The 25112-nt window shown below is 40.0% G+C and overlaps 1 protein-coding gene across 1 annotated transcript in view; it reads right to left on the bottom strand.

The window, feature by feature from the left end:
- The window catches only part of GREB1L (GREB1 like retinoic acid receptor coactivator), a 229932-nt gene that overhangs the window by 54071 nt on the left and 150749 nt on the right, over positions 1 to 25112 (bottom strand). Inside the window, exons 8-16 of the mRNA XM_069468527.1 lie at positions 20234 to 20362; positions 16799 to 16915; positions 16143 to 16262; positions 14942 to 15079; positions 12743 to 12928; positions 7852 to 8178; positions 6529 to 6657; positions 5835 to 5969; positions 3095 to 3292 (exon numbers count right to left, since the gene is read on the bottom strand). Of these exons, the coding sequence (XP_069324628.1) occupies positions 3095 to 3292; positions 5835 to 5969; positions 6529 to 6657; positions 7852 to 8178; positions 12743 to 12928; positions 14942 to 15079; positions 16143 to 16262; positions 16799 to 16915; positions 20234 to 20362 (1479 nt within the window). The remainder of the gene's footprint in view (positions 1 to 3094; positions 3293 to 5834; positions 5970 to 6528; positions 6658 to 7851; positions 8179 to 12742; positions 12929 to 14941; positions 15080 to 16142; positions 16263 to 16798; positions 16916 to 20233; positions 20363 to 25112) is intronic.

Here is a 25112-nt window from a genome sequence, read left to right on the forward strand (position 1 = left end):
GAGTCAGATGATTTCTTGAGAACTTTTTCTGTTTTAGTAGCTATGATTTTTAAGAGTTATTTCAGTAGATGATCTCCTGCTATTTACTCTGCCCTGAACAATTTCTCCTTACACTTTAACATGCTTCTGGTCCTTTCTCTTCCATCAATTGGTATTTGCTCCAAGAATATGAAAGTATTTAAATATCAAAGCAAATACATGTTGGTGTAGTTATGGTATGGAATGCTATACATGCATTAAGAATGATGCTTACGAAAGCTTTTCATGACATGGAAAAGCATGTACACTGTAATGCCAAATGAAAATCAGACACAGGTGGGGAAGAGAGGTGGAATGCTAGGTATTAGTCATTTGTTAGTGCCAAGATTTTAACAGTAGTTATCCTTTTTTTTTTTTTTTTTTTGTTGAGACGGAGTCTCACTTTGTTGCCCAGGCTAGAGTGAGTGCCGTGGCGTCAGCTTAGCTCACAGCAACCTCAGACTCCTCGGCTTAAGCGATCCTACTGCCTCAGCCTCCCGAGTAGCTGGGACTACAGGCATGCGCCACTATGCCCGGCTAATTTTTTCTATATAGATTTTTAGTTGTCCATATAATTTCTTTCTATTTTTAGTAGAGACAGGGTCTCGCTCTTGCTCAGGCTGGTCTCGAACTCCTGACCTCAAGCGATCCACCCGCCTCGGCCTCCCAGAGAGCTAGGATTACAGGCGTGAGCCACCGCGCCCGGCCAGTAGTTATCCTTGAATGGTGGGATTATAAATACTTTAATTTTTTACTTTCTTTTATTTTTCTTTTCTATTTTATTTATTTATTTATTTATTTTTTCAGCTCATTATGGGGGTACAAAAGTTCAGGTTATATATATTGCCCATGCCTCCCCATCCCCCCGAGTCTGAGCTTCAATAGTGTCCATTCCCTAGACAGTGCACATCACACTCATCATGTAGGTATGCACCCATCCCCTCCCCCCACCCCATCCCCCCCAGTCAGAACTTAAAGCGTGTCCATTCCCCAGGCAGTGCGCATCGCACTCATCAAGTAGGTATACACCCATCCCTTCCACCCAGCCCCGACCACTGTCCGATACCCAATTGGTGTTATTCCCAAAAAGAATACCATAATCAAGTTTTTCTATAATAAAAATGAATAAAGTTATTTTAAATATACAGAAGTGATTATTTTTGCAAGAAAAATTTCAGTGTGTATGCCCAAGCCAGATGTGAATAATTTTTAAAATATGCTTTGCTCTGAGTTTTCCAAATCTGTCTATAACATTTTTTTTCTAGATTCTAAGCTTATACAACTAGTCAAATTCTGGTACCTTTCTGAGGGGTGGCAATCTTAAAATACTCTAGAAAAATCTGAGGGAACTGAGAAGGGAAAAGGAAAGATCTACACACTTTCTTCAGGGATTGCATCCATTGCGAAAGGTGAAAGTACAGGTCACCGAGAGGTTATTTCAGGAAAAGTTTCTGTAGACAACTTTGTCACTTCACAAGATACTATGCTATGTTTGTTCAAGCACAACTTGGGATATCAGATCACAAACTCAGGGAGGCCACAGATACCAATTGGTACAAGTAAAATACCCAAAAGAGAAGGCACTTCCTTCATGTATAAAAGCAGAAAATCCATAAGAAATAACAAAAAAATCTGGTTACTGCTTGCTGTGACTGAAGTCTGTCTACTTCCCACAATGAGGGGAGGGAAGGAAAAAAGTGCAGAAATGGCCGGTAGCTGAGAGAGCATAGAACTTACTCTGGTTTCTGGGAGAGCTGGCATTTTACCTTCTCCAGCTCATCACCTACAAGTTGATATTTCCAACAGGTCATTTTGTAACTTGTCATTCAGAAACTGAGAGGCTAAAAAGAAGACTACGCTATTGACCAGGCACCTGGGCCTCCAGATGTGGACAAGACTATACCTGCGTCAGTCACAGCCACCAGGAGAGGTTAAAGAGAGAGGGAAAATGTATTTTTAGTCAGTTCATTTGGCCCATGGACCTAACAACACAAGATTTCTTATAGAATCCTGCTCTTTAAAGTGTGGTCTTCAGACCAGCAGCACTGGCATTCCCTGGAAGCTTGTTAGAAATGCAGACTCTGGAGCAACCCCCAGACTCACTGAAGGGAAATTTGCATTTTAAAAGGGGCACTGTATGATAGATATGGAACATATAGACCATGTTTTAAGCACTTCTGAATTTTTCTGCTTCCTGTTTTTAAATATATTGAAAATAAGATTATTTACTGTGGCAAAAAGATTCATCCTCCAGCTAAAATGTGCATGTGTGTGCGTGTGCGCACGTGTTTGTGCATGTGTCTTTCCCCAGCTAAGGTAATCAGAAGCGACTCGACATTTATAATTTCCTTTTCAAACCTAGTTTACAAAGGCCAAGTGCTTTTCAGCTGTCTCAATTTTCTAAATTCCTCATGGCTTCTTGTAATTCTAAGCAAATTTTATTTTTGAAAAGGGTTATTATTTACCACAGACTTGTAAAGTGGCTCCTTTTTTTAGACTTGTAAAAGTTTTGCTCTCTACCTTTTAACATTATGTGGGAAAAATATTTCTTCCTCTATACTCATTCTCTTAAAGTTATTAGGAATAATTCTAACCTTGCGTTTTTATGTCTCAATCTCATTGCTGACGTGGCAGGATGGTGTTCTGGTTTCTCGGCAGCAAGTGTCCTGGTAATACACTAAATGTCCAAGAATCCACCTATGGCAAGGTGACCTATCGGAGCAGGGAAGGAGTTCAGGGGCACAGACTCCATCATCCCATGCAGGGCTGTCCTGATCTGGAGAAAATTTCTCTTCATCAATGAATGACCAGATTCGAGTCCCACAGCTTATGTCATGGACGTAATAGTATCTGGCAAACATGCAAGTAACTTACCCTTGACCTTGGAGGGAAAAAGGACAGAGTACTCTTAGGGAAAACTTATAAATTCAAAAAAACATTTAAAGTGCCTTTATGATTTTTATTGCTGAAGAAAGTTTTCAGTGTCCTATAAACATTTGGATTAAGCAAAAGAAAAGAGGCAGAGGAGAGCTAAAGCTGGATCTAGGTAGGCTCCTCTTCAGAAGTTCACTCTTACCTGATTGTCGAATCCGTTGAAGAGTTTGCTGGACCAACACCTCCGACCTTGGGACAATGATGATGAAGTCCACTTTGCTGAAGTGACCGAGGTCCAGGCTCTGGCTGCCACTGTCTGCTATAGCACACACCTGGGATAAGAGTTTTCTGGCCACTGTGAGCTGTGGTTGATAAATTTGGAAGGTTTCATTATCTAAATCTAAAATTTAAAAAAAAGTCATAAGAACAAGATTAATTTACTTCCACAATGGCCACTATAAATTCATATGAGGACATATAACACACACACAGTAAGGAATCCTCACATGCTAGTCGTACTCTCTATTGAGTTTTAACAGATGTGTCTATTTTCCCTGGAAACTTGGCTGAGAGGATGTGCTCAGGAGTGGATGTGGTTTTACAAATGTATTAAAATCAACTGATTGTCTCACAAATGCCTAGTTTAACGTCCCCTACCCCGAGCCAGACACATGGAGACAGACTACACCCTTGCAGCTGGAGCCAGGACTCATCTCTGGAAAGGGGAGAGTTTCCAGTTTTCTTTAAGAATATCAGCACCGGCCAGTGCTCGAGCCCAGACCCAGTTCAGGGAAGGAGGTGATGCTGTCACTACAATGATGCTGAGTTTCTTTGAGCTTTTCTGGATGGCACTACAGTAAACATTTCCTGTTCAGCACGTCAGTTGCAACATGGTCTGAAATTCCCCTCCCAGGGACTACATAACGTAGGTCACGCAGACCTGACCTTCACCTTTCTTCCCACTCTGCTCCACTTTGCCAGTGTGTGTGACCTGGCAGGTCTAGCTGGTTGTAGTCAACTCCAGTGCTGACGCCTGGACTATCTGAAGAGACCTGACTCATGACATAGCCAGCTGGCCACTCAGCAGGTGACGTATTACAAAAACATTGCTCAGATACTCTAAGCATGTCAGTAGCTTTTTATTGCAAGTATAACCAAGCAATCAATCTTTCTTATATGTGCGTGCACATCCACACACACAAGCAATGAAAGAAACAAGTTTAGTTAGCTAAACACCTGAGCAGGCAACATCCCATCCTTTAAAGACCTGCTTTTTATCAGGAACACATGTGGCAGTTTGGCTAAAACAGAATCACAAGGGCCTAATTAACCTGTGCTAATTAAACTGCAACGCAGTCTAGGCAAAGACAGCAGTCACAGTACTTTAGCTACCACAGACACTGATGGTGAGTGGAGATTTTTATGGGTGGTCTCCCTACTGGCTGAGAGAACACACTGGAAAAGCCCAAAGCTGCAATTTTTTTTTTTTTTTTTTTTTTTTTGAGACAGAGTCTTGCTCTGTTGTCCTGGGATAGAGTGCAGTGGCATCATCATAGCTCACAGCAACCTCAAACTCCTGGGCTCAAGTGATCCTCCTGCCTCAGCCTCCCAAATAGCTGGGCTACAGGCGCCTACCACAGTGCATGACTGACTTTTCTATTTTTGGTAGAGACAGGGTCTTGCTCTTGCTCAGGCTGGTCTTGAACTCCTGAGCTCAAGCAATCCTCCCGTCTCAGCCTCCCAGAGTGATTATAGATATGAGCCATTATGCCCGGCCCCAAAGCTACAACTTTTAATAGTAGTCCAAATAGTTTTTGCAGCACAAAGACTAGTGATCAAAATAAGTCTGTCTTTTGATATAGTTAGGCTGTTATTTTCTTCATTTCACAGGTTGGATCGGTGGGGACCAAACACCTCCATAAATGTGTAGAAATTAACTTAGCAAGGTTTGAAGTTTGAGGAAACACACAAATATCTTTAAGCAATGTTTTTTAAACAGGGAACCAAGGATATGTACTTGGGAATCTGTAAGTCCTCTGAGAATGTTTAAATTCTAAATGTGTTAACAATTCAAAATAGTTAATATAAACACATTTTAGATCATCTGGATGATCACTTTATTACCAAATACCGTCCAGAAGGCAAAACATTTTATTGCCTGTATTTGCATGTGTTTTCACAACTGAGCTGATGCCAAGCCACACTGCTTTTACTGCCTGAGGCAATCCTAATATATAAATGATGCATTCCCATCAAGCGGTGGCCAAGTGGCTGTCAGCAGCAGCTTATGTGGGTCTGTTTCCCATCTATCCTTTCGCCTGCTCTTTTTCCTATCCTCTCCTATGTTGTCCCTGTCAATCAGAGAATTGGGGCAGGAATTTGAACCCAAAAGAATCCAGTCTAAGGACAGAACTCCTCATCCCTGGCCCCCGGTCTCCCTCCTGGCCCTGAAGCTTGTTGCAGGGCAGATGACCTGTTGGCAGTGCTGCTCTATCTGCCAGGAAGGCCTCGCTATTACTGAGGTGACATCGGAGTCAGAGTGTAAGTGAAGGAGCACGAGGGAGGCCCTGCAGGCCTATAGTCCAGACCTTCTTTCAAGCAGTTCTTTGAAGCCCTCAGCAAGCACAACTCTCTGGGCACAGCTGGTAGAGCTAAGGAAAATGCACCAAGTTCCCTGGAATCTTTCAGGGAAAACAAGAGAGAGTCCTTAAGATACAGTCTTTGATTCTCATTCTAGGAGACTTTTACCAGGAACAAGGCATTTTAAAACTTTTAATGGTAAGGCATTTTTAATTTGAACCAAATTTATCACATAGACAATGAGGAAAAGGCTGTCGTGGTCTATGACTTCAAGAAGAATCCTCAAAACCCTCAGAATGACTTAGTTTCTATAATGCCGTCCCAAGGACTGATTTCCTCCTCTTGGTCTGAGGTGACATTACCCAGGTTTTGCATGGGTATCATAGCAGCAGCCTCCTGGGGTGACACGCATTCGTTAAGGTCTCCGTTGAAGGGGGTAACCACACTGTCTCCTCTTCTTTGTTGCATTTTTTCTAGCAGCTTGTCCAGGTCATCGCCTATTACAAAAGAAATCGGAAATAAGGTTACAAGGAAGGAGATGTTTGTATCGTTTTTATCAGTGTCCACGTTTGGCCGTTAGGCTGGGTTCTCATCAAGATCTGTTGGCTGGCCAGTGATTCACGTTGGTGTTTAAGCTTGGCCATCTCTACAGGGGCGTCTCTATCGCAAGAGCTACCCTCACTGGGATTGTGCTTACAGTTTACATGCTTTCGCACACTCTTCTCTCTCTGGACCTCTGTAATATTTGAAAGCAGGCAGAACGGGATTATTCTACCCCCATTTGACGTATTAGAAAACTGAGATTCAGGGAGAGAGAGACCTCAACAAAGTCACGGCTGAGCTGAGGCTTCTGATCCTAGTACTGACATGTCTTCCTCCAGACCCCCTGCTGCTTCCTATGATGTTAGTAACAAAACATGTAGGATAAATCACTCTACATGATATATCTGCTGGCAAGCTTATGCTCCACACTCCTCTCCTCACAGGATAAGATTTAAATTCAGAAAATCATGCAGCTAGGGGCTGACAGTGTTGCTGGATCTTACAACCACTCACCTAATGACGTGGTTTTGAAATGTGATGCCAGGAAACTGACCTTTCCTGTGATGAGCTCATAACTAATTTCTTTCAAAAACTCACTTGTGGTGAGCATGCTCTCTGCCAGCGCTCGGGACTGATGCTGGCCTGCAGAACAGAGAGGAGAAGAGATGACTCCGCAATAGAACAAACGTTCACTGGAACATTATTTGTAATAGCAACAACTGGAAACAACCAAAGGGTATTACTACAGGGACTTGGGTTAAGACAATCAGGGCACATTAAAAGATTTGGAATGTCAAAATTTGAAGACTATAGACAGAAGCAGAAAACATTTATAATGCTAGGTGATGAAGTGAAAAAATGATGTACCTTACGATTGTAACTGTGAAAACATACACACGCATGTGTTTAAAGACTAGGGGCCCCGTGCCCTGCCAGGGGCTGTGGGTGACACCATAGCTGCCCCCAGTTTGGGCCATTGGGGCCAATGAGTGCCCAGGGGCAGCGGACATAAGCAGAAAAAAAGACTAGCAAAGAATATGAAAAAAACTCATAAAAATTGTGTATGCATGGTTATTATGAATATTTGCCTTAAAAATATAACTTATGTTAAGTTGCTTTTACAAATAAAAATTTTAAAAATTAATGTATCACATTGTGTGATGAAGCTTTCTGAAAATATATATAGCACAGAAAGATGTGCAGACAGGTTTTGCCAAAGTTAAGGGGCTTCACCTCTTTGCTTGGAAGAGGTGAGAGCCATTCAGTACAGAGAGGAGAGAAATAAAATTTAGTCCAAATCGCTATTCAGGATGGTGCCTGATTTAAAAAAAAAAAAAAAACAGCATAGTGAAAAACAAAGAAACAAACAAACAGACAATGTGCTGACTTTCTGAATCTTTTCTTTAGCATCAACATTACAATATTAAATAGACTCTTCAGTGAAAAGGAGAACATATGAGCTAAGTTTCTGGCAAATTTGACTAACTGGCTTAGGCCACTTGTGGTGCTGGCTTTATCACATGCTAGAGTGGTAACATTTCCAGAACCTTTTAAGGACAGCAGTTACATGAGACAAGGGTATCTGTAACCAGGGTGAGCTTTGAAATAATGCCCCACAACCAGCTGACAGGGGCACCAGCCAAACTGAGGGCTACAAAAACCTGACCTGAGAAGGAAAGGAAAAGTTAAAATTAGGAGGAAGAACTCGAATTGGAGCAATTCATCAGAGATTGATGACACAGATGCCCGAAGTACCTGATAGATACTTTTCAAATGGACAGATGGTTGAATGAATGGATTAAATAAACAAACAAACAAAAAAACAAAATTACTCACCTAACACTACCACACAAAATTCATTTCCTCTGATTTTCGATGCACAAATTGCCACAACATAATCTGGTAGCCTTTGATAGTGTCTCATTTCACTGAGAGTCCTCAGTGTCTCTGAAATGCCCTCTGCCAAAGAGTTCTGGGTCACAATCACATGAACCAAGTCTTGAGATACGCTGGCAATTAATCTTGCAAGCCAGGGAAGCTGTCCTGGCGACACAGGTACACACTGAGCACCTATCTGCAGGGCTCGCTCTCTCAGAGTAAATTCCTGCATAGCTTTCAGCATGATTTGCTCAAATTCTTCCCTGAGAGGTATCTGATCAGGACCTATAATGAAGAGGATTACAGCTGGAATTTAAAAAAATTACAGGTAGGAGAGAGGAACACACACCATCCTGCTGTCCTCCTAAGCCTGCCCTACTCCAGCTGGGAACCAAACTCTTTTTCCTGGGGTGGTCCCATGTATAGAGCCCATACTAACCACTTCCTGTTGTGACATTGCCTTCTCTTTTTTTCTCTTTGCCTCTATTTTTTTTTTTTTTTTTTTAAATCAGGCTTCTGTTCTCCTCTATTCTAACCCTGGTCTCTTTAAGAGAGGATGAACTGAGAGAGACTATCAGTTCTGCTGTATGCCTCGAGAGATGGTCATCACAGATGGCTTATTTCTTGACCTATTAAGCTTGGCATTATGGAAATTGCTACTGACTAATGAAATAAGAAGCCAACCTGCTGGTGTGTAATCAGTTTTAGGTTTCATTCATTTCTCGTTTTATTCATAGATACTTTGAAAAGCATTTTTAACATACTGCCTCTATATCTAATTTTGAGAATAATGTCCACAGGAAAATTAAGTTTAATTATTTTTCACTCCCAAGTTATATTTTAGGCAGCCTCACACTTTCCCCAGATAGAGAATGCTTTCATGATCTAGTTATTTCCCAGTGTTTGGGATTGTCAAATACAGCATTTGGCCCTCTTCCCTAGCCGTGCTTAGGGCTAAGCTCATACTGCTGACCTGTGGCCTCTGGAATTAGGGGGACTTTGTTTCTCATTCTCTTTAGAAACTCAACCAGTCTTTAGAACAAAATGAGCAAGTCAATGTTTGGTATCCAAGTGACACAAATGAACTAAGATTTCTATATTTAGTTTAAATTGAAACCAGTGAGAATATAATCACTCCCTGTATTCAGTAATTTCTTTTGCTATGTGAACCCAAGATTTGAAACTCAGGCTCCAGTAAACACACACTTCAGCATCTGCGAACTGAGACCAAGCAATAGCCCCATACCCCAGGGATAAAAGCCCTGTACAAAAGAACACAGGGTGAGGGACTAGACTTCTGTGTGGGAAGGAGGCCCCTCGAGTGAGCCAGGACTCCTTCCTTCCTGTTGCCCAGGCTGGAGGGCAGGGCATGGCATGATCACGGAGCACTACAGCCCCCAACTTCTAGGAAGTCTAAACTTCAAGTCTAACAGGAATTTAAGTGGCCTCCCTGGCCCTACCCATCTTTTCTGGGAAATTAGGACAATGAGGGCTTTAGTAATGTTTTTCAGACAAGGAAGATTAAATACAGTATTATACATTTAAAAAATAAGCTATTTTAATTGGAGAACAAAGTTTTTCCAGGATTGGCTAGGGGCCAGGGAAACACAGGCGAGTGGAAACATCATAGACAGATTTTTCTCTTCTATACGTGGAAATAGGACAAGAAAATTGTAATGATTATATTATGTTTCTTATGTCCTTCCCAATCACTTGGTAGGAGGAGGTTTTTGGATTTTTGAGACAGAGTCTCACTCTGTCGTGCAGTGGCATCATCGTAGCTCACTACAACCTCAAACTCCTGGGCTCAAGCGATCTTCCTGCCTCAGCCTCCCAAGTAGCTGGGACTATAGGTGTGGGCCACCACGCACAGCTAATTTTTCCATTATTTGTAGAGATGGAGTCTCACTCAGACTGGTCTCAAACCTCTGTGATCCTCAAGTGATCCTCCTGCTTCAGCCTCCCAGAGTGCTAGGATTACAGCATTTGTTGTTGTTTTAATCACCTGGGAGCCACGAAGACTTCTGATCTTCATTCAGCTTTATCAAATTAGCATCATGGTAGTGGTTGCTAGGTACATACTTAGCAGTGAGCTTAAAGTGGATAGATTTGTACTAACTGTTGCAAATGAAGGGAAGGTGGTTGTCTACTTAAAGTTTTCTTACACCAGGACATGTGACAGCTTCAAAGCAGGTGGCCCTGGTGCTCTCCAATTCCCTACTGTCCCTTATTGATGACCTGAAGGCTCAGATGCCTGGTTAATAGTTGTGGCCATAAGACCTACTCCGAAACAGGATTGAGTAACATGTTCCATCAGGAAGCATAATTAACTTCAAATATAAAGGTGTTCTGGGAAAACAAAATTATCAAACACGTTCACAGCATTCTCTGTTGTCTTAAAACATACTTTTATAGTGTTTTGACTGAATTCTTGTTAGGAATTGAGAAATGGAGAAAAAGATGTTAAAGTTTAAACGAGGTTAAGAGACTTCTTACAGTAAAATGCCTTGCTTCCAATCATCAACTCTCACTTTTTCATCCTCAGCCTTTATAGTTAAAGCAGAGGAGCCTTTTTTCCACTTTTTGCAAGCTTCATAATAGTAATTTTTTCCTTCAAGTGCTGATCTCCAGTAACTCATTTTGGCCTAGGCATCAGTTCTAATGGCTTTTTGGATAGAGCTACCTTAATAGGAAAAGACAAGGTTCCACCAGACTCGGAGCCTTGCAAGAATCTCTGGATTTGCTGATTTCATTATCTACTTCAAAAGATTTTCAGATTGTGAAATAACTGAGATTTTTTTTTAAAGTGACTGTAGTGGAAAGGTCTGTTCTTTCTGAAGAATCTTGCTTTTCTTCTTCTCTGTTACCTCCAAGTAACTGAGCCACCAAAGTATTAAAACTGTCCTTTTAGAAGTTTGGATTTATTTCTTTAATTTTCTATACTCTATGGCATATGTGAAAATATTCTTGCTGCCTTCTCAAAACCTCCAGAGGCAAAAAAAAATTTTAAGGACTCCAGAACGGTTGTTTAGGGGCAGAGAAGTCCCAATGTAGAAAGCTTAGATTAAAAAAAATGGAATAATTATTCATATTGTACACTGAGAGACATAACTGAATGATTGAAAATAAAACTCTGGAGAGAATTGATCTTGCGGGGCAGAGAAGAGTCTGTGTAAAATTAAATTGAGATTGTTCTATTTTTTTTTTTTTAAGATAAGAGCTCTTAGTAATTTAATGGAAGACATTTTATTTTGACCATCTGGTTTGTTTAATTAACATGGTCATTCATGACTTTTTAAATTGTTATTAAGATTGAAAAACAAATGCTCTAGTGATTGACTTGGTTGGCTATAATATCATTGCTCTATGAAGCCTTGTTTTACTGATTCTGGGTGCATCTAGAAGATGGTTTTAGGTCTTAGAACACAGTCCAGAGCCCAATGTCAGTATGTAGCAATTAAAATTATAACATCAAATGAGCTGGAGACTCAGGTGATTTTTATAATTTTATTACCTATCGATAAGCATGATTAAGTAAGTCCTAGGTTTATCATGAAATCAGCTCTCATGGGAAATCTGAAGTATTGCAAGTTTCAAAAGCCCATGTCAAAGCAGAGCCCATGTCAAAGCAGAGCCCATGTCAAAGCAGCCTCATAGCACTAAGAGTTCTAGGCCAGGCTGCTAACTGAAGCCCCAAAGGCTGAACCTGGGCAGATGAAGCTTTTGGTTTGTAAACTATTTGTCCCAGTGCTTTTATTATCACTTAACACTGCAGTATTTTCTAATACTAATAAAATTCATGAATGTGTCCAAAATTATTTTTTTTCACATTTCAAAGGTTTATTCAACTCATTCATTCAGGAACTAGCAGAAAGACAAAGCCAGTTCCATGAGAATATGAGAAATCTGGTTTATATGGTCAGTGGAAAAAGGCATGCTGAAATAAGGGTTGTCAGTCAGATATAGTACTGACTAATTTCCTACAAGGCAACAAAACCATAATCTTTGGGATCATACAAAATTTTTTATGATTAATATAAAAATTTTATATCTCAAACATTCTTCTACCTAAATTGGTGGCTTGAAGTCCTGGAGTGAGTGTATAATTAGGCTGCATATTAGATGGCCTACTGCGGTTTGCAAAACAAAGGACATTTCAATGTAAATGCTGCTGAACCACTATAGCATTGTCAGGGCACCTGCTACTCCCACTGTGGGGGCTCAGGAGGATATACCAAATAGAGGAAGTGAAGGGTTCATGACCTATGTATCCTCCTTACCCTAAAGCCTAGAGAGCCTTCCAGGGAGGTCCACAGTTACTACCTCAATGAAGGAAAGCACAACAGGACTCCATCAAAGGAGTGTAGCTGGAGAAGAAAAAAAAATTGGTATGGGGCAGTGGATAAATAAGATAAAAAGGCTAAATGGAAAACTGGGAAAAATTGTTTAAGACAGTGACTATGTTTGTATTCCAGATGGTAGTTGTGTTTTCAGAAAGGTGGCCTGGCCAGACTCCTGGAGGTGGAGGGAGTGAGGGGTGCCCATGGCACAACCCTTAACAGTTCTGCCCACATTGCTAATTTGGAGCCCTTTGGAGTATCATGAGACTGGACACTAGGTGGGGCAATTCATCTCTTCTAGGACCCAAAGAAGCAAAGAGGAAACGGATAGAAAACAAAACCAGAGGAAAGAGAAAAGTCATGGAGAATAAGGTGGAAGGAATAGAATGTTAGAAGTGAAAGAAGAAAAATAAGAGACAGGTGGATGAATGTGAGAAAGAAAGGAAAAAGGGCATTACAAAAAAAGAATAAAAACAGTTACCAGGGAATGATTATGGAAAATAACTTACCCAGCCGCACAAGATACTGTATCGTTAGAAGGATCATGTTTTCCACGCTCAGAAGTTGGCTGCCAGTCAACCCTAATTGTTCCAAATCTTTGTTTTCCAACTGTGGAATCTTGTAGCAATTCACCAGCAGAGGACTCACAACAATGTCACCAACATTTCCATAGAAATAGGGTAAAGTGCCATAGCCTGCCCCAATAGAAGCAGGTCAATACAGTTCAACATTTCTTTTTGAGGTCCAACCAGGTACACTTGCTCAACTAGGATCAAAGATGTTTAATAAAATTCCCTGCCCTGTGAGAGGGCTACCAATCAAATCAATCAAATATATCATTCCTATGAAATTCACTTGGATGCTTCAAATTTCATCTTTATATTAAATCGGAGAAACAGGAAGCAAAATACAGTTGGCCCTTTGTATCTACATTTGTGGATTCAACCAAATGTGGATGGAAAATATTCATGGGGAAAAAAATTCCACAAAGTTCCAAGAAGTAAAACTTGACTTTGCTACCTGCCAAGTACTAAGCTGAATCCACATGAATGAAGGGATGTGCAGGCATTGTATTAGGTATTATAAGTAATCTAGAAATGATTTAAAGTACATGGGAGGATGCATGCAGATTCTATGCAAATACTATGTCATTTTATATCAGGGACTTGAGTATACACAGGTTTTGGTATGGGAAGGCCTGGAACCAACACCCCATGGATACTAAGGGATGACTGTACTCAAATTAATTATCTCTGTTTCCCACAGAAGAGACATGTTAACATTATATCACTGCCATAGAAGACAGAGGAGTTTGCAAAACACCTCTGTATCCTGAGTAAAACCTCAATGATATTTTCCAATAAAGTTCCTGATCAAGTTTCTTTCCAGATAAAAAATCAGAAAATGAACAAACTACAATACATGTTTCACTTACTGAGATTTTCTAAAAAAAAAAAAAAAAAAGCTAAAGTCATTGATCAACAGCAACATTGTACCAGTTGTAGGTGCTTGGAGATTCCTACTCCTTTTTCTATCTTAGCTATTTTTATTAAGTTTTCTTCCTGTCAGTAAATAGTCTCAAATTATCTTAGAAACAGACAGGATAAAAACATGTGAAAAATATTCTCTGTTTTGGTAGTGGTGGAGAGGACAATCTCTCTGTGAGACTTTCTAAAAGGCAGGCACCAAAGAACTAAGGGGTCCCCATGTTCTACGTATCTTTCCAAGGCTAAGTTGCACTGTGCTGATGTTCAAAACAGAACTTCCTAAACCATATGGAATTTAAACAACTGAGATTCCCGTGATGCCTACAGATCTAGGATCAGCAGATAGCGCAGCCTGGGAAAGGGCAGGGCTCCAAGCAAAACGGTCCAAGTAGGTGGGCTCAGACCCATGCAAGAAGCAAATAACACCTCACACAAACACACCCTAAAGACCCGTGGAAATGGAACACCCATCCGCCCCTATCTGTCTTGTCCTAGAGGTAAACCAGGCAGTCAGTCTCCTTCTGGCTTAGGCTAGCCCCAACACCGAGAGGACTCTTGATGTGGGCGTGAAAAGCACTAAGTCAGTCCAGGAATCTATGGACCCCTACCTGTCTACACCTCCATTAATAGACCACCTAGAAGGTCTCAGCCTCCTTAAAGATACTGATTGACAGATGCTGCCCACAGTTCAGACCTGCAACTGTGGGGCCTTTTGGTTCTCCTGAGTAAGGTCTGTTAGCTGGTTTAGCTTGTTTCTTTTCTCTGTGCTTTGGCTCCTGTTGACTGCAATGTCTCCTCCTCCACCTTGTCCACTCTAACCAACCCTCCAGGATGCAGCTTCAACATCATTTCTCAGAAGTCTTCTCAGACCCCCCCAGGCAGAGGTAGGCCCTCTCTCCCCTGAGCTCTTGTTGCTCTTGGCTATGAACCTCTACCTGCTCACACATCACAGTGTGTTGTAATAGTTATTTACTAACCCAGTGATAGTGGGAGGTCAGGCTCCCCCACTGAACAGTACTCCCCGAGGGCAAAAAGGCTTTGCCTTATTCTCCAACTTCTAATCCTATGTTTAATACAGCACGAAGGAGTGACCAGTAAAAGCTGAAAGAATCAATAGATGGATAAATGAATCCCTCCTTGAATACATGAATAAACACACAAACAATAAAAACAGTCTGAGATTCCAGAAGGCACAGGTGACTCGGAATTCCTTTGCCTTACCTATCAGAATGACTGGTCTAACTCCTGAGTTACTCAGCAGGTTTTCAGGAACAATTACAGTTTCCCCTGCAGGAATGGGCCGAGGTTGTAAAATTCCAGTTAATGGGGTCTGTGGAACTGGGGCAGATAAAAGGGGCTCTGGAAAAAAAAAGTTGTTTGACAGGAAGGATTAGACATGAAGTCTAAATGATATACAATGGAAAGCAATACAGTTTTAATATAGAAGTTTTAGAAGTCTAATGGCTTGTGGTATTTTTTCGTTAATTTGTGTATAGTATACACAATTAGGAGAAAAACAAAAGGAAGAAAAAAACAAGCATAATCATATCATCTAGAGATAACTACTATGTAGCATTTTGGTAGTTTTCCTTTCAGTTTTTTTCCACATACAATCTTTTGGATTCTGTTTTGTATTTTATCTCCCCCCCACCCCCACCACCCATTATCAAAGGCGTATCTGTTCATTATATAAATTTTGAAAAGCACAGAAAAGTGTGAAGAAGGATAAACTCCTCATTAGTCAGTACTACCTAGAGGCAACCACAGTGACATATTGGCATAATTCTTTGTGTATGTAAGATCTTTATGTAGTCTTTACAACTATTTATTTGAGAAAGCTTAAACATTTAATGAACCCCATCTATGCCTTAGAATTGGTGTGTTTCCAGTTGTCTGTGTTTGTACAGCAAGGCAGACAGATGTTTGAACATTTAACTGTAGGTACCAAATGGCCACAGTTTGGGCATTAAGAAGGAGAACTAGTTGGTTTTTCAGGTTTCTAGCCACAGATTGAATAGTCTAGGCCAGAAATAACAAGCATGGGTCACACAGGAACCGGATCACAGGAGGGAAAATCTAACACTACTACTGGCACAGCAAGTCCATTTGTGCCCAGTGATGGTGGTTGGTGGCATCATGTCCTAGATAATGAATGGCTTATCAATTCCATGGGCTACAACTAAGCCGAAGGTTGAATTCAGATCAGTTGTGATGATACATGTGCTTGTAGGGAAGACAGATATGATGGGGACAAAATATTAGCTACCATCGATATCCTCACATAATATTGAACACAATGGTTGGTTAAGGAAATTTATCTTCAAGGGCTCAGGGAAAGAACAGGAGTAGAAGATATCTCTACTAATTGGAAAAAAAAAAAAAAAAAAAAACCTTAAAATCCATCTTCTGTTAAAAATCTTACCAGTTCTTGAAAGAGGGCGAACTGTGGGAACAGGTACAACTAAACCAGGTTGGGGGACAGGTGACCCGGGATACCACCCCCGGTGTCGTTTCTTTGGTGGCCCAGAAGTGAACATGGTAGCTGAAGACAAAAAGAAAGACAGCCTTGTCCTCAGTCACGTGGAAGAAAGGAAAGAATGCCAAAGTAACATAAAACCTTTAATTTGATTATTTCTCAGAAAGTCTAAACCATTCTGCTGGAGGTAAAGACAAAGTTCAGATTATTTCATTTGATTCTATCCACAACCTTATGGAGTTGTAGGACAAGTATTATTGTTACACTTATTTTGTAGATAAACAAAAAGAGGCTCAGATTTGCCCAGGATCACATAACAGAGAAGAACTTTGAATCCTGTACTCTGGTCAGCAGAACCCGTGGGTTTTCAAGACATTTCCTTATACACCTGTTTCAACATGATTTCTCAGTTAGTCTCATCTCTGTAGAATCCCAAGATATTTAATCACTACTGTTCACAACAATCATAAACTTTCAAAACATTGTATGAAAACCTAAGGAAAAACTCCAGAGTGTGCTGTCAGATAATTTGTCATTCCAAAATCTATAACACTTCTACCTAATTAAGTGCATTATTTCAAAACTCTAAGATGAATTTGTACCTTGGTCTCCTGCTGCATAGCTAGGTCTTGGTGACAAAGAGTAGTTCCCTGGGCGGGCTGGAGTGGAGCTGGATGCACTGCTCTTCCCTCCATGGCTACTGTTTCCATTAGCAGCATCTGTAGAACGTGAAGAGAGGAGCCGCTCAGAACAGAGGCTGAACAGGATACTGCTTTCTGTGATGCTGCAACCATCCGATAGACCTCATACGCTACCTACCCACCTATCTATTGAGATAGGGTCTTGCTCTCTTGCCCAGGCTAGAGTACAGTGGCATCATCACAGCTCACTGCAACCTCAAATGCCTGGGCTCCAGCAATCCTCCTGTCTCAGCTTCCTGAGCAGCTGGGACTACAGGCACATGCCACCATGCCCAGTCATAAAGACGAGGTCTCACTCATGCTCAGGCTGGTCTTGAACTCCTAGCCTCAAGCAATCCTCCTGTCTTGGCCTCCCAAATGCTAGGATTACAGGTGTGAGCCACTGCACCCAGCCAACCTCACATTCTAAAATTCAAAGACACCTCACAGATAGGACTCAATCCAGTTATATAAAACCAGCTACAACTATCAGAAGAGTACCTTCATTAAAATTAAATGTCACCTAAACATGATTTCCTAGGACCCCCAAAAGTCTTTTAGAATTACTGTCAATGAAGTCTTTGGAGATGGTGGGTGGAAAGAAGGGAAAACAATTCTTTTTTTTTTTTTTTTTAATGTGGTACCATGGAAACTTGCAAACATGTACAAAAGGAGAGAGAATAGTATAATAAACTATGTACCCACCACCCAGCTTCCACATTTGTCAACACATAGCCCATCTTGCTTCATCTATACCTCACACTTCCTTCCTCTCCACATACACACGTACACGCTCTGGGTTATTTTGAAGCAAACCCATTTATCATACCATGTCATCCATAAATACTTCTGTATATGTTTCTAAAAAGAAAAAAGATTCTTTAAAATAAATAACTGTAATATCATCATTATACTTAAAATTAACAATGATTAATAATTTCTTAATACCATCAAATATCCCATCAGTATTCAAATTTCTCCTGATTATCTCAGAAATGATTTTTTATAGTTGGCTTGTTAAAATCAGGATTCAAAACAGATCCACACATTGAATTTAGTTGATACGTCCCTCATACCTCCCCTCTTTCAGTCTATAGGATTCCTCCTTTCTTTGCTTCTTCTGACAATTAATTTATTGAAAACCTGGCAGAATTTTCCATTTTCTGGATTTTGCTGATTGGATACCCACAATGACATTGAGCATTCCCCTTGTCCCCTGTATTTCCAATAAACTACTTGTCAGATATAGATGCTTGATCAAATTCAAGTTCAATTTTTTTTTTGGAAAGAGTATAGCCTAAGTACAGTACTTCCATCAGGAGGCACATAAAGGCCAGTTTTCTCTCTTCTTGTGATGTTAGGGTTGATTAGCAGGTTTGAGAGTTGTGAGCCTAATCCTTAGCATTATAAAGTCATTTACCTTTCATCTGATGGTCTCATAACCATGATTATTGATCCATTTCTTCATTGATTTATTTTATTTATTTTTTTGAGACAGAGTCATGCTCTGTTGCCTGGGCTAGAGTTCCATGGCGTCAGCCTAGTTCACAGCAACCTCAAACTCCTCGGCTCAAGTGATCCTCCTGCTTCAGCCTCCCCAGTAGCTGAGACTACAGGCGCACCACCATGCCTGGCTATTTTTTTCTATTTTTAGTAGAGACAGGATCTTGCTCTTGCTCAAGCTGGTCTCAAACTCCTGACCTCAAGCGATCCTCCAGCCTCGGCTTCCCCGAGTAGTAGGATTACAGGCGTGAGCCACTGCACCTGGCCTGATTTATTTTTTAATACTGTAAAAAACTTGATTCTGTTTGTTCAAGTCTGTAATCTAACCAGACGTTAGATCCTGTAAGAATTGTTGGACTAGAGTGAGAACAAAAGTGGGCTGCATAAATTATGATGTGTAATTGTTGAAGAGTTTCCAACAACGATAGGCTCTCTTTCTCCTCATTCTTCTTCCATCTCTCTTACCATTTCTTCTCCTTAAACACTGGACTTTTCTAGGATTCTAACCTTGCCTCACTCTACATCTCTCCTTGGCTGATCCTATTTACCCTGATCTTTTCAACCATATGTTGGTGGCTCAACTCTAGACCATGAGTTCTGACCTCCCCCATGATAAATTAAATGTTGACTAGCTCCACATGGATGTCTTATGGGTATCTCAAACTCGGCATGTTCCAAACCAAGCTCACAGTTTCCTGCTGGAGAACCTGTTCCTCCTTTTGTGTTCCCTGTCTCAGGTGATGGCACCACCATCCCAGAATGATGGAAGTCAGTGGAGACCCCTTTTCTCTGATGTTCCCATTAATCAGTCAAGTCCTGCTGATCTTCCTTCCTGAGTACTCCTCTAATCTGCACCCTCCTCTTCAACCTATTATCACTCTGGCCAGGGACTTCGTATCACGTCTCACCCAGACTATTACAATGACCTCCAACTAGTTTTCCTACCTCTGGTCATCTTCTTAAGACCAGAATAATCTAGCTCAAGTTCAAATCAGACCATGTCATTTCTCTGCTAAATTAGAGAGTAAAATTCATGCTTCTTGGCCTGGCCTCCCATGACTTTTCCTTGACCATCACTTGCTCATGTCCTGCTACCTGATGAGTTTTACATTTTATGGTTCTAACAAGTCTGAACTGCTGGAAGTTCTTGTGTACATTGTGCTACTTTTCCCCTTTCCTTCCTCTTCTTTTCCTTTTAACCTTTGTTCCTGGCTCTTTCTTGAATCTGAAGTGCCTTTCCTTTCACTCCTCTGTACAGCAAATATCTCCTCATTGTGGAAGACCAAGCTCCTCCAAAAACTCATTCTTCATTGCTCCCTAAAATGTCAGGCTAAAGCCCCTGCTCCGTGCTCCCTGAGCATATTGTCATATTTGCTGTGATAGACCCCTGACAAGATATTTTCAGTGTATCACAGCAAATATGACAATATGCTCAGGGACATGGAGCAGGGGCTTTAGTCTAACATTTTAGGGAGTAATGAAGAATGAGTTCTTGGAGGAGCTTGGTCTTCCACAGTCTCTCTCACTAGATTACAAGGACATTAGGGGTCAGGGACTAAGTTTTATTTTTCTTTCTATCCCCAGTTCCTAGTCATAGCAGGTGCCCAATAACTGTTTGTTGAATGGAATCAAACCACTGTATCTCCTCTGTGTGCCAAATGTCATTCCCTGACTCTTTTGGTTGGAACACAGAGAACACAAAGCTTTGTACCATGATCCATTATTATAGACAGCCCCACATCTGTCTTTAACTGGCAGCTTCTGTTTTCTTCTATCAATTTGCCCATTAAATTTCATACAAGTCTTTTATAGACTATGTATTTACCAAAGAAATATAAGTGAGGAAAACATCACCTGCAGCAAAAGTCTTCCCTACAACCTGCAAAGACAAAGCCAGTGGTTTCACAACATTCTTATTCCGGGTCAGGTCCTGAGCTCCACTTAAATTGATTGCAGAATTAGCTGGGCTGAGAATCGGCGAATCTTTAAAATGAAAGAGGTTGTTTAAATTAGCAACTATTTATATATGCAGGAAGGAAGTTAATTCACTACGAGTTGAGAAAATGCAGATTATAGAATTTCAGTTCTTTCCTTGAATTAGTCTGACATTTAAGAAAGTCAATTTCTAAAAAAAAAAAAAAAAAAAAAAAAAGAAAGTCAATTTCTATGTATTTAGGTTTGATTATTTTTTATTTATATAACAAATACTCACTAGAAGTTACTATGTGCTGGGTTCTATTTTACGTACTTCAAATATATTAATTCAGTTAATCCCTATAATGACCCTGTGAGGTAAGTATTATTGCCTTAAATATTATAGTAGTAGTCATTTAACTTAGTCAAAGTCAGATGACCTGGCATCAAGGATATCATCATGCTTCATAAAAAAATGGTCTTCATAGTTCCCCTCAAAGCCGTATTTTAATAAAGATATATTTTTCTCTATCTAGATGAGTTTCGTATTTAAAGTGTCAGGGAAACTAACTCATTGCAATCTAGGAGAAAGCACTTTTCCCTGAAAGTAAGTTGCTTTAATTTTTTGAATAAAATAGAATTAATTTACTACAATATCAGGTACATCTAAATGAAAGCTTCTATTTGGATTCAGAAAATAATTCATCCCAGAAAAACTACATGCTATTTCAGAGACAGACCATGGGAGAGATGAAGACTCAAGCCAACCAGAGATTTCTGAAATGAGTAGAGACCCCAAATCCCCCACTACTCTGGCAGAACAGCAAGATCAGTTAACACAGGAAAGTGTGAAAAAGATGGTTAAAACTCTCTGTGAGTCTAAAAAACAAGGTACTATAAATAACTGGATACTAACAGTGCTACATTTGAAATTACCTAAATAATTATTCATATCACAACATGATTCCTGATTCATCTAATCAGCGTTTCTCATACGAACTCAAAAGAATGAAATGGTCCCCTACTGGCTTGGAAGAGTTAATGTGTCTCTCTGAGGGCCTCTGAGGGCCTGCCTTACTGCCAGTGAGTGATTCATTCATTCATTCATTTATTTTTTGAGAGTGAGTCTTACTCTGTCACTCTGGGTAGAATGCAGTGACGTCATCGTAGCTCACTGTAACCTCAAACTCCTGGGCTCAACTGGTCCTCCTCTCTCAGCCTCCCAAGCAGCTGGGACTACAGGTGCACACCACCACACCTGGCTAATTTTTTCTATTTTTGGCAGAGATGGGGTCTTGCTCCTGCTCAGGCTGGTCTCAAACTAGGATTAAAGGAGTGAGGCACCATACCCTGCCCAGCAAGTGATTTTAAGGTCGACTGGAATAACAGGCTAGCAAGTGCACATATGATATTACAGAGTTGGCCGGGCATGGTGGCTCATACCTGTAATCCTAACACTCTGGGAGGCTGAGGCAGGAGGAGCGTTTGAGCTCAGGAGTTTGTAGACCAGCCTGAGCAAGAGCGAGACCCCATCTCTACCAAAAATAGAAAAAATTAGCTGGGCGCGGTGTCACACACCTATGGTTCCAGCTACTAGGGAGGTTGAGGCAGGAGGACCAGTTGAGCCCAGGCATTTGGGGTTGCAGTGAGCTATGATGATGCCACTGCACTCTAGACCAGGCGACAGTGAGACTCTGTGATCAAAAAAACAAAAACAACTATATTACAAAGTTGCAGGAAACTGAAGATGGCCCATGTTTTTCACATCCTAACAGAGAGCTACCAGGACAGGGATAACCAGGTAAGTTTGCTGTGCCTTTCCACAGGTTGGTCATTATGTTTCAGGACACTATCATATTGTTTGGAACAAGATTAGTGACTTACTACACTAGTTTATACTTAAAACTGTAGCATATCCCTATAATGAAGGGTGGTAATTCATCTAATATTTTCAAACCAATGACTTCAGATTACTAGAGAATAGTTATAGTGTTTTGAAAACAATAAAAGGGTACAAAATTAATGTATAGAAATAAATCTTCATATGAATAAACAACCCATAGTTAGATAAAATACCTAGAAATAAGATCAATAAGAAATATCACAACTATATGAAGAAAACTTTATAATATTTCTAAACATAATGTCTGAGATTTATCTTAAAATATTGAGGGAGGAAGACTAAATGATAATCACCATGTGTTGATAATTATTAAACCTGGCTGACAGGCCCATGGTGGTGATTTTTTTTTTTTTTTTTTTGGAGACAGAGTCTTACTCTGTCACCCTGGGTAGAGTGAAATGGCGTCATCATAGCTCACGGCCACCTTGAACTCCTGGGCTCAAGCGATCCTTCAACCTCCTGAGTAGCTGGGACTACAGGCATGCACCACCATGCCCAGCTAATTTTTCTATCATTTTTCTATTTTTAATAGAAATGGGGTCTAATTCTTACTCAGCCTGGTCTTGAATTCCTGATCTCAAGCAATCCTTCTACCTCAGCCTCCCAGAGTGTTAGGATTACAGGTGTGAGCTACCATGCCTGGCCAGTTTACTATACTAATCTCTGTATTTTTATATATATTTGAAAATTTTATATTAAATATTTTTAAAAATTAAAAGAATACTTAGGAAGGATCATGAAAATAGATCTGAACAAATGTGAAGATATGCCATATTTCTGAGCAGAAATATTCAATGTCAAAAAGATACCAATCAACCTAAGTTAATTTATAAATTTAATGTGATCCTAGGAAAATACCAACAGGTTTAGATATTATTAGAATTAGAATATTTTAATCAGGCAAATTGATGTAACATTGATATAAAATATTAGACATTCAAAAAATAGAAGAGGAGGAAACATTTCCCAACTCATCTTACAAGGCCAATATTACCCTGATATCAAAATCAAACAAAGATATCAAAAGAAAAGCTAGCTACAGAGCATATTTTATGAAATGTATGAATACAGGCAAAAAAATGCTCAATAAAATACTAGCAAATAGAATCTAGCAACATATAAAAAGGATTATATACTATGACTAATTGAGACTTATAGCAGAAATGCAAGGTTGGCTTAACATGCAAAAATCTATCAATGTAATACTGTATATCATATTATTAATAATAGAATAAGGAACAAAAACCACATGCTCATCTCAATAGACACAGATAAAGCATCTGACAACATATTTTCATGATAAAAATACTCAACCTACTAGAAACAGAAGGAACCTTCCTCAACTTGCTAAAGGGTGTCTTTGAAAAACTCACTGCTATCATCACACTTAGTGGTAAAAGACTAAATGCTTTCCCCTAAGATCAAATTATGATCTGGACCAAGATAAGGATGTCCACTCTTGCCACTTCTATTTAACATTGTACAGGAGGTTTTATCTAGGGTAATTAGGAGGGAAGATAAAATAAAATGTATCCAGGTTGGAAAGAAGTATAACCATATCTTTTTATAGATGACATGATCTTGTATATAAGAAGTCCACTACAAAACTAATAGAGCTAATAGATGAGTTCACCAAGGTTCTAGGATAGAAGATCAATATACAAAAATCAACTGTATTTCTATGTAATTGCAATAAACAATCCAAAAATAAAATTAAGAAAATACTTCCATTTATAATAGCATCCGAAATAATACTTGGGAATAAACTGAACAAAAGAAGTACAAAACTTTTACTATGAAAATTACAAAACATTGTCGAAAAAACTAAAGAAGACCTAAATAAATGGAAAGATATCTCATGCTCATGAATCAGAAGGCTTACTATTGTTAAGCTGGCAACACTACTCAAGTTGTCATAAAGATTCATGGCAAGCCCCATCAAAATTCCAGCTGGCTTCTTCACAGAAATTACAGGCTAATCCTAAAATTCATCTGGTAATATAAGGGACCCAGAAGAGCCAAAACAATCTTGAAAAAGAAAAGCAAAGCGGCCGGGCGCGGTGGCTCACGCCTGTAATCCTAGCACTCTGGGAGGCCGAGGTGGGCGGATCGTTTGAGCTCAGGAGTTCGAGACCAGCCTGAGCAAGAGCGAGACCCCATCTCTACTAAAAATAGAAAGAAATTATATGGACAGCTAAAAATATATATAGAAAAAATCAGCCGGGCATGGTGGTGCATGCCTGTAGTCCCAGCTACTCGGGAGGCTGAGACAGGAGGATCGCTTGAGCTCAGGAGTTTGAAGTTGCTGTGAGCTAGGCTGATGCCACGGCACTCACTCTAGCCTGGGCAACAGAGTGAGACTCTGTCTCAAAAAAAAAAAAAAAAAAAAAAGAAAAGCAAAGCTAAAGGACTTACATTTCCCCATTTCAGAACTTCATACAAAGCTACCATAATTATGCAGTGTGGTTTTGGCAAACGGGTAGACATATAGATCAATGGAATAGCACTAGGAGTCCAGAAATAAACCTTTGCATTTTATGGGCAATTGAATTTCAACAAGAGTGCCAAGAAAATTCAATGGGTTAAAAAAATATTCTTTTTAACAAATGGTTTAGGAACAACTGGATATCCACAGGCAAAAGAATGAATGTGGACCTCTTCCTCATACCACATACAAAAATTAACCTATGGATTATTCATCTAAATGTAATAGCTAAAACTATAACACTCGTAGGAGAAAAACACAGGAGCAATTTCCATGACCTTGGATTAGGCAATAGTTTCTTAGATGTGACACAAAAATACAAACAACAAGAGAAAATACAGATGATTGGACTTCATCAAAATAGAAGAAACTTTGTTTCATAACACATGATCAAGAGAGTGAAAAAATGACCCACAGAGTAGGAGAAAATC

Source organism: Eulemur rufifrons, chromosome 5 (genome assembly GCF_041146395.1).
Source record: "Eulemur rufifrons isolate Redbay chromosome 5, OSU_ERuf_1, whole genome shotgun sequence".
Classification (NCBI taxonomy): Eukaryota; Metazoa; Chordata; class Mammalia; order Primates; family Lemuridae; genus Eulemur; species Eulemur rufifrons.